At 35.6% G+C, this 13,830-nt stretch overlaps 1 protein-coding gene across 1 annotated transcript; it reads right to left on the reverse strand.

Moving 5' to 3' along the window:
* Positions 1–967: 967 nt before the first annotated feature.
* On the reverse strand, positions 968–12,355 carry dio3a (iodothyronine deiodinase 3a). Its single transcript, XM_027025840.3, has 2 exons — positions 12,270–12,355; positions 968–3,453 (listed from the first exon to the last, which is right to left on the reverse strand). Exons 1-2 carry the CDS (start codon positions 12,314–12,316, stop codon positions 2,775–2,777), a joined length of 726 nt encoding a protein of 241 aa, XP_026881641.1. The 5' UTR covers positions 12,317–12,355; the 3' UTR covers positions 968–2,774.
* Between the last annotated feature and the right edge of the window lie 1,475 nt (positions 12,356–13,830).

A 13,830-nucleotide genomic window follows, 5' to 3' on the forward strand; every position in this document is an offset into this window, starting at 1 on the left:
ACACACACACACACACACACACACACACACACACACACACACACACACTTGTAATATGCAATCACATGAAATAAAATAACACATGAACACATCGGCAGGTATATACATGTATTTTCACAAAACTACAAACTGAAGATATCTTGGAAGCCAGTAACTGTATGTTGATGATATAGAAAAAAAGAAATGAATGAAAACTATAAATTGATGAATTCATAGGGAGGTGAATATCTCTTGGAGTTTCCTGGGCTTGTGAAGGAAAGATTGAATCAAAAAAGCTTTTCATTCTCACAAGGGTAAAGAGTAACCAGGCAACAGGAAAAGTGATAGCTTTGGGTGTGAGACAGAACTGTGAAGTGCATTGCTTTCTAAAATTGACTTCCCTTATTCCCCTCTGACAGCACTGACATCTGCATGCATGCCAAATTGCACAAGCAAAATGACCTTGTAATAACTTACTGATGCCAGCCGAAGGACTGATGTAGTGGTGGCAGCACAATGAACCAGTCTGACTACTGTTACATCCATGATAAATCATCTAACATTCTTTCTGGAGCTGAATAAAAGATCTATAATAAAAAAAAAATTTTTTTGTCAGAATGATCAATTTTATTCTCCCTACATAAAAATTCAACACTTTGCTTAAGTCATTTGTCTAAAGCATTTCTGTATACTATAAAGAAAATCAATTGTCTCTTAACACATTCTCCATTTTAAAGTAAATGACTATTTTTCACTTTTATTACAACTGAACTCTAATACAAAGATAAGTATTATAGGCAATAATAATAAGAATATATTATAAGTATATTACAAGATTATAAGTATAACTTGATCATGGTCAGTGTTTACCATTTTGTGATTTGAGACAAACAAGCCCACTGTTTCATGATATTGTAAACATATGTGCTGTCTATGACAAACGTGAATCAAAATGAACACAACGTCATTGGTAGTATTAATAGTTTTATTTCACTTTTAAATCCATATTATCCATATTAGCGTTTAACACTAATTATTTTGGAAGATTTTATAAAATGTAGCTGATTTACAAACAAATAATGTTTATTCAGCATTAAACAGCAGGATAAAATGCAGATTACATTTGACATTTCTCAAGTGTGAGTATCTTGTTCTGACACTGTACACATTATTTCTGATTTGCAAATTTAAAAGTACAGCCTCTTTTTTGCTTTCAGACTACCTTACAGCCAACCTTAGCATTATAACATCTAAAAGCATGTAATGTAGTGTTCACAAACTGGGCTTTATATCCACTGAAATATGAGTTAAATACTTGTGTGGTGGTTGGGATGTGGGGGGTGGAGGTGTCTCCTGAATCAAAGTAATACAAGATCCATCTCCCACAGCTCAGTCTTTTTATCTTTAACATCATTTATTGTATGGTTAAATTATTTTGAACTGATCACTGATGGTTTCTCATTTGAGTACTGCCTTATTTGATCCTGATCATATCTCCAAAAGAGCATAAAGCAAGCGTAAGCTATTTGTCTACTCAAGTACCAAAAACACTAGTAATGATTGAACAATATCATTTGAGACAATTTTTCAGTGATACATGTTCTGTGTATCTTATAATGTCTCCAGCAGCATAGGTAAGGCCAAGAAAATGGACACTGTATATGAAGAAAAATGAAAACCTAAATTTGAAAAGGACAATTCATTATAAGAGCTAATCTTAAAACAGTGACAGTGGTAGATTTGCTCACTGATGAAAAAAGAGCAACTCTAACCCATGAACTGAAGGGCTGATAAAAATAAAGTTCATTGGCCATTAAACATTCAATAAGTGATTTCATGAGAACTTGACTATCAAAAAATTTTTTTTTTAATTTATTCAACAATGTTATGAATGAAATAAAAGTTTGCTACAAACGCAGGAATACATCAGTTTTGTTCAGTAGACATGGAATCAGGGTTTAGCAAGCCACGTGACCTGTAATATTAGTACCGTGGACCCAATAATATGGAGCATTCGGATTAACAGAGCTTTATTTCTTTTTTTCGGTACACGTCTATGACACCTGGCTAAACCTCTGGGGGACGTGAAGGGTTTTGATCGCTTTTACTATGTGAAAAGGCTACTTTCATCAGACTACAGAAATCCCATAAAATAAGTTGTACTTTTTTGTGCGCGCGCTCATGAGCGTGCGTGATGGGAGTAAGGTGCGTAAAATAAGAGAAACATCAACGATTAGGACAATCGTAAATTGGTTACCTGACGCATAATCTAATCATTATCGCAACAAAGTAATAGGAAACAAATCTAACCTGAATGATAATGAAATATCTTCCACAAGATACTTATATTAGACGTTTTATTAGAAATGTGTTTGATAAAAAGGAATTATTTACAATGTGATTTGTGGGTGGGAACATACATTAATCACTTCCATTTCCTCACGTATTTAAAAATATCAGTGTCGGTTTTCTGGTTAGAAACCTTTTAAAAACCGGCCTTCACAACAATACGAAAGGACAACAGAGTGAAGGTAACTCACTCGCGCGCCTTGACTCGTGCGCTTCGATAAGCACTATACTCGGAGATGACAACTAGCCTACAGACACTTTTGTACACATAAACTATTCGCCACATTTGGGGAAAACGTCACATTAAGTAGAACAACCTACGAAAAATATGCCCAGGAGTTAAAGGAAAATCATTTTCAAAACTCTTTTATGAAACTGTCCTCTTGAAAAAGAGCTGACCTGGTTTTCCTCCGAGATAGCAGCCTTTTCTCTCTACAAACTTTCAGTTACACGTGAATAACAACGTTTATAGAATCATTTATATGGTTTCTGTACTGATCAAGCCAATTCTTCAACTCAGAGATTCGATATCTCTCTGGTCCTCTGCCACCTTGGTAAACAATCTTTCCTTCCTGTAGGATGTAAAGTCTGTCGAAATAAGCTCCATATGCGGCATTCGATGAGTTATCCATGCTGTCGGCGACGATCAAACACCCTGGTACCTCTTGGTTCATTAGCTTCGCAGCTTTTAATCGGTCCTCAAGACAGCGATGTTTGGGAATTTGGTAAGGGGCATCAGAACTCACCCATCCATCAGACGGATGCGCTTCTTCAATATATACAAGTAAGGAGTCTGCTATATCAGCGTACTGCTTTATAACCTGCTGAAACGCCTTCAGGCGTGTCATAAACGGCGGTCAGGTACAACTGCCAAAATTTAAAATCAGTGGCCTCTTGCCTTTCGCATACTCAAGAATCCTGCTCCTTTTGGAGTCTTCAAGCTGCACAACTTCACTGTTGGGTGCTTCATAGCCAAGGTGCGCCGATTTCAAAAAGTCTAGTTTATGACCATGCCAGACAGCTTTGAGCGACTCCCAGCTGAACATCCGGTTGGAGTCGGAGACACAGAGCGGAGGGTCGTCGATGCTGTCTTCTTGGTCCCTTGTTTGAAGTAACACCCTTTTCCTTACACACAAAAAATCAAGAAACCACAGCATAAGCGCCGCGACGAGGAAGCGTGGCAACAAGATAAGACATACAAATGCGTTTTTCAGCGCCTTGAATGTATTCATGTTGCCTAATATGCTGCCAAGTGCACTCGCCTAATCCGATCAATCCACTATGCGTCCTGAGCCGGTCCAGATCCTCAGCTGTTTGGATCTAGTGTACTGAACTTGCCTTTTTATAGGACCGGGTAAGGATTTGAATGAACCTCTCTCCGCCTCCGAATCCACAGCGACTCCTCTCATTGTGGGGATAAACTACTGCTAACTTCTGGTGGATTGATGCAAGCGAACGCAAAGTTTAAACCGGGTGTGTTGACGAAGGTACATGTAAAACGCATTGCAGTATTTCACACTGGACATTACACTGTACTCATTCTTAAAACTATGAAGGACCAGTCACATCTGGAAAGACTATTTACTTCCATATCTAATGAGGCACCTTCATTAAAACACTGTACTCATGGGGGATGGGGTGGTGTGGCGGGGTCTTTGTTTGTAGTTAATAATGGCATTAGTAAACAAAAGCACATAACCTTCTTTGTGACGAAAATAGCATGTCTTAATGTCATACAAACAGACATTATTAGTCAAATGTTTGTCCATCTTTCCAGTCAAACTTGTTTGCTGACCCATATTTACCAAAGGTTAGCCCGACAGGCTTGTGCACATCTGGCATCAACAATACTGCTTCGATTTTACAAACGACCAGAATTGTTTTGGTGACATTCAGCGGCAATTTAATGATTAGGATGACGTGCCTGACTCCACATAGCTCCATACTTCACAGAAATAGCTAGGAAAGTAAACAATAGTGTAAATTAACAATATCAAATTATTTTTCTGTAGATACCTGTAGAAAATAGTTCAAATAGTGATCGATGATGTTCGCTTTGTTAAATTAAGATATTAATTTCTTTTTCATTATGATGTAGCAATTTAAGAACAGCCTTTGGCTAACTGTAGGCCACTAGTCGGCGCTCTTGATTCTAGCAAATAAACCACTAATGAACATATTCAGTTTGTTTAATTCCATACATCAATTCGGAAAGATACTCCAACAACTCAGATGAGACATAACGATCTGTCGTCACAACAGTTCAAAAGTAAACAAACACAATAGTCAAAAATGCCATGCTTCACTTGAAATCCTTAATATACAAAGCTTAACTAGTGCAAGGAACTCTGCTCACACTCAACAATTTAAGGTGTGTACAGAGGTGTCACTTGAAATGTGGACATTCACCACAGTTCTTTAGGATTACACTACACACACACGAGCGTGAATCGAATAATAGGTCAAAAACCGATCACTTAAAGAATGGTGACATTGCAATTACTATAATCTACATAAAAAACGTACGTTATAGCACAAGAGTATGCGTCAACGGTTATCTAAAACGCCTTTTCTTCTATCAATAATAGGCTATTTAACATATTACTAATGATAGAAGAATCGTTTTAAATAACCATTTTAGCTACTGCATATACATTTGAACTTTTTAATAGTTTTTAATAGGAGATAGTTTCGTAGGTTAAAAAGATTAAATTTTTCTTTTATAATTAGTTTTTTATTAAAACTGTAAATGTAGCTTTTTAAGCAACCTTACAAAATAGACCGACATCTCTGTAAACTATTTAAAAATGCAACATAGCATGTCCAGTGCTTTGCACATAATGCACAAAATATACTTCATGCATAGATTTAGGAAACAAGTGTAAATGTTTTAAATACGTTAAGAATAGGATACATGTACCCGCGCAATTCTAGCCACAGTAGAAGTGGGTTTTTTTAAACGTAAATTATAATCCCTTCAAACGTCATACATTTGCAGGAATTTCAAAACCTGCAGAACTGACATATGCTAGCAAACAAAGCAAATCAAAACAAAACACCACCAGACGTGGATGTATTTATGCGACTATGTAATGTAACCATACTTGTGAGTATTAAAATGTAGGTGAATTATACATGTTGAATATACAAACAGTGTACCTTACACAATTACAGTGATATCTGATTTTTACATTTGTGTGGTGTCCTATGCCTTGCAAACAGACTTACTGAACTGCACAAAACTAACATAAACTAGCATAAATAACTAAGGAACTCTGCAAAGTTAATCATCAGTCAGGTCATATGCAAACTAAGATATGCAATGCAAATGTAGCTTGACCAAGAGTGTGCATTTGTGTGTGTGTGGGGGGGTGGGGGGTGTACATGTAGTGCAAGCTTATGCAGCCAGTAGCTATTCTTTAGCAATGATAAAGTGTGTACTACACAGTTAGTCCAACTCTAGAAGTGTCTGCAATACAATTCATCTGCAATGTACAATTCTTAAACCACAAATACATGTGAGGCAATAAAACATTTAAAACATTTTCTATGATCTTATTACCCCAAGGCATTGCCTTGTAGAAAGGAAGAGAGGCTATGTCTTGCAGATTATTTAGATAGCACACTACAATTGTAAACCATGCTAGTAAGACTCACAAAACTACTTAAAGTATTTGTTTTTACTTCACTATGTACATGTCATTATTGCCATACTACCATGTTAAATATGTTCATTTTGTGTCCAAAACGTAACAAACAAAAGATAAAATAATTTAATGTTTGTAAGCAATGAAAATAAGATGAAAGGCACAAAGCTTGGAATGGATTATTTCTTTATGAAGAAAATATTTAATAGTAATATTTCAATTTTCTAATTTTCCCCCAGGCTAGTGCAGAAACTGCATCCTTAACAGGGACTCAAAAAGGAAGAATGGACACCTTGGTAGGTTTGTTAAAAGATAGATAGATAGATAGATAGATAGATAGATAGATAGATAGATAGATAGATAGATAGATAGATAGATAGATAGATAGATAGATAGATAGAGAGCGAGAGAGAAAGAGAGTAAATCATCAGTGTATGCATAATTGGTTACTCGCTTACCTTTATCTTAAAATCTTACACTTCATTACACAACAGGCAATATCAATGTAACATTTCCAATGTAGTTTTCAATAATGAGGGTTAGGAATTTGGAATTGTTGATATTTATATGACAAATCACATAACATAAGATCAAGCCTTTTACATATGCTCTTAGAACTGCAGCATTTTTTTTAATGCAGTACATCACAAAGCAGAAAACCACATTCACACAAGTTTTTAACAGTTTTATTAAACATTACCATTACTGAAATATCACCAATCAGCAAAATAATGATACTTAGTTTCTTTTTAGTAGTTACCTAACTAACTACCATTAGCTGACTAGCTAATAGAAATTTACATCTGTAACTACAAAGTTCTTTCACTTCAGCATTAAAACAGTCCTTGTATTAGATTATTTCTATGCAGTACTTTTTTTTTATAAAGACATTATCCACACCAGTTAATACAATGAGCCTGTTTTATATAAAGATGAGGAACATAGACTAAATTGGCCTAAGTGTACAAGTGCTAATAAAACAGTTGACAAGTCAAGGTCAGTATAGGTCAGTATAGGCCCACAGAAGGACCTTAAAAGGAACAGAACTTCCAACAGAACTTAAAGGGAAAAATTTAAGTCCATCATTCTTTAGTATAATGGATTATCTAGAAATTGTGAAATAGAAAGAAATCAGTATCAATGGCAATATACCATGAAGAGGTCATTCCACCAAATCCTATTCTAAAAGCCATCTAAAGCCTTTTATTTCACAGAAATGTCAAACCAGCCTTATTGTTTATGAGTTGATGATTCGAGATGATTAATTAAAAAATTCAGAGACAGTTACACTATCAAGGACAAAAACTTTGAAAAGATGATTCCCCTACCATTTTTCAAATGCAGACTGAAAACCCATCTATTTGTGGAATATTTAAATGACCACTGACCCTGACCCTGCACTGATGTTGACTGCTTCTTGTTCACTAACAAACTCTAGTACTTTTTGTAAGTCGTTCTGGATAAGAGCATCTGGTAAATGCTGTCAATGGAAATGTACATTTTCTAACAAAGAGCCTTCCAACTGCAACATTTCTTGCTGTAATAATTGAACAAATAACACAATGTAACTTGTGAAGCCAATCACCACCAACACACACCCCTAACAACTTCATTATTTCCTTGTTTTTATCTCTTTTGGACATGTATACTTACCTATAGTTTGTTAACACCTAATATATTTACTATCGTTCAGTTCTTCCATAAACTGTTAACACTTTTCTATTAATGGATTGGACTATAGCTGGACTGACTTTATTTACATTAACAGCATTTAGCTGATGCTTTTATCCAAAGCGACTTACAATTATGAGTGAGAACAACTGGAGCAATTAAGGGTTAAGGCCCTTGCTTAAGGGCCCAACAGTGGCGGGACTTGAACCAGTACCCTGCCAATTACAAGTCAACTACCTTAAACACAAAGCTACCACTACCCCTATGTACTGCTACCACTATTTAATTATGTCACCTTAATTAAGTTAATAGTTAATTGAAGATGGATAGGCTATCTGAGTCACTATTAACTCTCAATCAATTAAATGTTAATGCAAAGTTTGCTGCTGAAATGAGAAAATTTGTCTATACTATAAAATTATAATCTATTAAAGTGTTTATATATCTATATATGTGTGTGTGTGTGTGTGTGTGTGTGTGTGTGTGTGTGTGAACATATGCCTGAACTTCATATAGATCATAGGTCATAATATATTCCAAGTCTAAGTTCTTGTCTGGCATTTTCAATAGTCAACCACAACAGCCACATTATTAAGACTCTAAGAATCCAGTTTAGGAAGTCTTGTTTAATTCAGCCAACCATTCACGTTTTTCTTTTCGCATTTGAGCTTTTGTGCTTTAATTTACTTAGCAACAACTACCACCAGTACTCCACAGAATACATAAAAATTCAAAACCTTCACTGACATTAACCTAAACATTTATGCTGGACTATGTAATTGGACTGCAATACATATATGTAATATTTATCTAACATGCTACTGGCCAAATAAGAATTTTTCTGAGAAAAAGTATATACTACATTACATGCTTATTTTGCTACAATAAATTTCTTGATATATTTTAATAGAATTACTTTCATGTTTTAGGATTTTAGAGTTATAATGAACATATGTTTGAATGATATGTTTGTCTACCATGGATAAGACATAATATTAATAAGAGAGGTATAAATTAATTAAATTAAGCAGTGTTTTTTAGGCTGGCTGGTGAGGGATAATGGACCAGTCCATGAATTCTAGATGCTTAGTGTAAGCCCTGATGAAAAGGGCCTGACTGGATTTGTAGGGTCCCCAGTCACTCCGGGCCCCCTGCGCATCACAAGCCCCAGTGCAACTGCACCCCCCACCCCCCAGCGGTAGTTATGCCACTGAGTCAAGCAGTTCTTTAGAACAGCTACTCAAACCTTTAGCACAGCTACTCAATCCTTCAATGATGGCAGACTTCCCAAACTATTATATTTCTAATACCATGCTTTGTCACTACTAGTATCATATTAATGTACCTCTGAAATGTTTGAATTTCACTACACAGAACAGGGCTTATATCGTGCAAACAGATATGTATTGCTGTTGCTAAGACATCACCTTATCAGTCAATCATCAGATTCATTGGTAATTACAAAGGTTGTCTTTGTTCCTGTCCCACTTATGATTCTGCTATTAGCATGCAGAGCACACACCAGCCAAGGTTTCAGGTTTCAAGAACAACTAGTTGTTTTTTGTACAAGAACAAAACATTTTCAAGAAAGGACAGGATTTATGTAATGTAGCTAAATTATGTCATATGAGTTGTAGAATAAACAGCTTTCTCCAGAGAGTTTATCCAATAAGTAGAAATGTCTTGTAAATCTTTACACCTTTTAAAATGTGGGGCAGAAATTATAAAACCTGATTGTTTTTCAGGTATACCTCAAAAGTACTGTTTGAATTTATGTGTAGTTTGTGAATTTACATAAAGTTATTCCACTGAATGAAGGTCTGAAACTGTCCAACAGTTTTATATAGATTAATATTGCTAAAATTGGGGCATATTTACTAGATGCAGCACTTCTTTAGGTCAGTTAAACATATATACATACACAAACACACACACACACACACACACACACACACACACATTATTATCACAGTACTACAACCTGAATATTTAGCACTATCACGCTTCTCCTACCTTTATAACATTCCAGTGTCATTACTGTAGAGCCTAGTCAGGTGGATCAGTGAATTAATATTCATTTCAGTCATACAGCTTGATGTCATCAATGTACAGGAGGTGGCTGTTTGCGGTCCTGAATCTGCATCCATTTCCACCTTTATTGATAAGTTAAGGTAATTCAGGACTATGAAGAACAGCAGTGGAGACCACACTTTATGGTCACTTGGGCAATTGTCTTCAGGTTGGCTTCTAGTGTTGTCCTCCAGTGTTCCAAGGAGTTCTGGATGAAGGTCATGTGATTTCATTCAGGGCTAGGCATATGGCACTATCACATTGGTATGTCTGGTCTTGGAACTGAGTTTCAGATAATACATGTTATGTGGGCAAACTGGCAACAGTTATACGGATTCATGGAGCTATGGTTTTGTCAACTGGAAGGCTGTAGTTAGCTACCTAGCAGCCTACCTCACATGAAGCCAAATTTAACAGATTTGTTATCCAGCTATTTAGAAAGAGATCATACACAAAGTAACAAAATATTGGAGTATTTTTGTTTTATATGTGGAAAAATCTGCTTTATTTATTAGGCTAGGAAATGAAGTGCTAAGCATGAATTAATGTCAGACAATGCTCTTCACTGCCACTTAGACATAGCCAAGATGATTAAGCACCTTAATAAAACATCCCATTCTTAATTTATTTAACAATTCAGGGATTATTCAGCAAAATGGGAAGGTTTTGCATATCAAATTAATTAACCAATCAAATAAGTCATGGACATTCAATGGTCAATAACTAATAGTTTATGAGAAACATACTAGAATTTCTCATTGAAGATTCATTTTATTTGAGCAATTTTACCGTAACAATAGTTCTGGTTAGTGGTGCATTCAGGTAATATGGGACAACTAAGCTTTGAAGCTATATGAAATATCACCAGTCAACTGTTTTGAAAAAAAATATTTTGGTTCGTCTGACAATCAGAGGGAGTGTTGAAGCGAGTGTTATCTTTGAAGGTGGGCTGCTGTCACATGTGCACGTCAGTGAGCTTTTACAAGGCTGTTATGTCATTTTGTACCAGGTTTGCATCCTGTAAATTATTGTGTTTTTTCTTAAAGAAATATTACTGGGCTGAATAAAAAGGATTTTTATATATCTTCTACTAATAAATTGCCCTTATTACCTAAAGTCACCTCCTTGCTCTGATTGTTTAGGTGTAAACCCCTCTCCCTAAGTCTTTACTGATGATCCTGCAAATAATATACAGTAGAACTGTTTCAATCTGAGTACTCACCAGTTATCTGTTTTCAGTACAGAAGGCAAATCAAATTCAAAAGTACAAGTCCAAATACATTGCTGAAATTCTCTTAAAAAATGAAATGACCATATTATCACACATGCAGCCCCTAGAATGAAAACTGTGAGTAATCAAAACATTATGGACAAATTATGTTATGTGACTATGCATACAAAGTTTCCATACTTGCCAAAAATTACTGAAAAGCTTGTAGAATTTCTATAAAATTTAAACGAGCTGATTTTTAATAAATTGTGAGCTCAAATAAAAAAAAAAAAAAATCAAGAATGAATTCCTTGTAAGCTATGCTTATTTGTGCATATGCAAAGGTTTCTAATCATGCTATGTATTGCAACTTTTTGCAATTTGATATAATGTAATTTGCACAAAACTGCAGTAAGTCAAAAGTCAAGCCACATAGCACTTTTCTATTACAAGAATGAAAGCATAATTTTTTATTCACCACAGAATTAGTAGATCTGCTACTGTGTTTCCATGGAAGCAGGCTCAAGGTAACAGGTTCAACACTATCTTGCCTCTCAAGCTATCATCAATATTAATTATTTCTTTTATCTTTCAGATTTTTAACATGCAGGAAAGTACTCATTATGTATACTAAATGTATTTTCATTGCAATTATTGCCATATAAATGGCATTTATGAGAATAGATAGATATGTATCAGCTACACTGCGTATACAGTGAAAATCTTTATTACCCATGTAATGAGACTTCATATTGAGATGTCATATTTCAGAAGTCACACAATTAAGAACATAAACAAAATCTCCTGTTTTGAATAAGTTTTACATGAAAGGTGTTACACAGTGGAGCGTCTTCTGGATTTGTCCATTTGTCCATTCCAAAAACAGTACCTATGCATTAAAATTTTATAACTGCTGCTGTGAGTTTGCTCCCAATGACTATTTTACAAATTGCAAGTTATGTACTTGTATTCTGCACTGAAAAATGAAAATAGACTAGTGATATTTATTCAGAAGAAGGAACTGATAAAAATGTGGAGATATTTTGCCATTTCCAAGTTCTAGTTTCTAATATTAAATCTATGACATCCTTACTTGAACATGGTAGTTCACAAAAGTCTGTTGTACCAAAATGTCAATGTCTTGCACACTGTCAGCTCCAACATACTCATTTCTAGAGTGCATGTGAGGACCCTGTCTGTACAACTGTGAGTAATCCCATGATTTCCTCTTGCCTAATATGCTTTCCTCCTTCTCCACTACTTTCACCTGCTTTGCACCTTTCCTTTTTACTCCACTTTCCCACAGAAACAGAACAAAAGTTTACTGAGGAAAAATTGCTTACCTTTGATTGTTTTTTTTCCTCCTCTCTTTTTGGTTGCTGAAATTCATTGCTGGCTTCTAACCCAGTTACCTTCTATAAACTGTGCTTCATTCTTGGCAGCAGTGCATGGTTCATCTGAGGACAATGCAGAACCGGGTGAGTGGGTGGAGGGGTGGGGGTGCAGTGCCTCCCGCATACTTATTGTGATGGCAGACATCCAGAAGGCACCACTGATGGAGCACCATAAAGACTGTCACGTATTTTATAATAACCACCAATGCTGCCCCCCTCCCCTGAAGATTCCTCCCCAAGATAGTTCACTCGTACACAGTGTTAAATAAAAAAATACTTTAATTCTCCCCATCCCCCAGTTCATCTTTGAATCAAAGCTGCGCATATCTCTTGTTCAACTCAGATGAACTACAAAGCAGGCTTCCTGTTTCTGAGCAACCACCATGTCACACAAAGGACGAATGCATTATCTATCCTCCCATTCCTCTTACTCATCTGATAATACTACAGTCAGACAATTCTGTGTTGCAAAATATATATATATTTTCCTATTTTAGACACAATTCACATTCAACACAATTGCAAATATCATTACTGCATTTTTATGACAGTGTGGGGTTCATATAAAATATAGCACAGAGTTAATCTGGAATGATAAAATGTGCAAAAGATTGTAACATAAATCTAAAGTAGCCAAAAGGTACCATACAATATCACAGGGCAAAAATGCTGATCTTACTAGATAGCAGTTGAGGCTATACATCAGTAGATGTTACTGCTGATCAGTTACTGCTGGTCTAGCTCTTTGCTGCCATTTTCCTGTGGCATTTTGCAATTTTACACTTTTGTTTGCTATCAGTTTAGCCTGGTAACATAAATTGTAACATTAAACATGCCAGGAATGGACTTGTTGTGTTACCAGGAATGGACAGGCTTTGACATGCCTCCTAATTACAGGCTATAAATCTCTGAAAAAGAATTGAAAAATTACCTTTTTTGCAAATGCTTTTATATGAGAATTTATGTAGCATCCTACAGAACAGCAAAAAGGAAGTCAGGCTAATTTCAGGCAATGTCCAAAATAGTAAACATGTCCACTTATCCAAAAGTGAAATCAGTTTTCACTCTGATGTTCAGGAAGCCTCCCACTGGCCTGCCTTGATGAATACCTAACCACAACTTAAGTCATCAAATAAATTTCAAATGATAAAATGCACAAAAGTACAGGTCAAATTCTTGCTTCATTCTTGCTGCTACTACTGTTTTTATATATATGACATTTTTTATAAATTGCAACAATTACATTTACATTTATGGAATTTGGCAGATGCTCTTATCCAGAGCGACTTACAAAAGTGCTTTGTCGTTTACTCAAAAAATGCATCCTAGCCAGTACAGTAGGTACAGTCCAAAATACCATTGAACTAGAATTCTGTTGAAATACAGGGATCAATGTTGATGCCTAGGGCAACATGTCATACAGTGACAGCAAACAAATAAGCAAGTCCCTTTGAGATTGCTTAACTACTGAGGCAAGTGTATGATAATTTCATCTTGCAGTTCAGATCAT

This window comes from Electrophorus electricus, chromosome 10 (genome assembly GCF_041902795.1).
Source record: "Electrophorus electricus isolate QZ-2024a chromosome 10, ASM4190279v1, whole genome shotgun sequence".
In the NCBI taxonomy this organism is placed as follows: Eukaryota; Metazoa; Chordata; class Actinopteri; order Gymnotiformes; family Gymnotidae; genus Electrophorus; species Electrophorus electricus.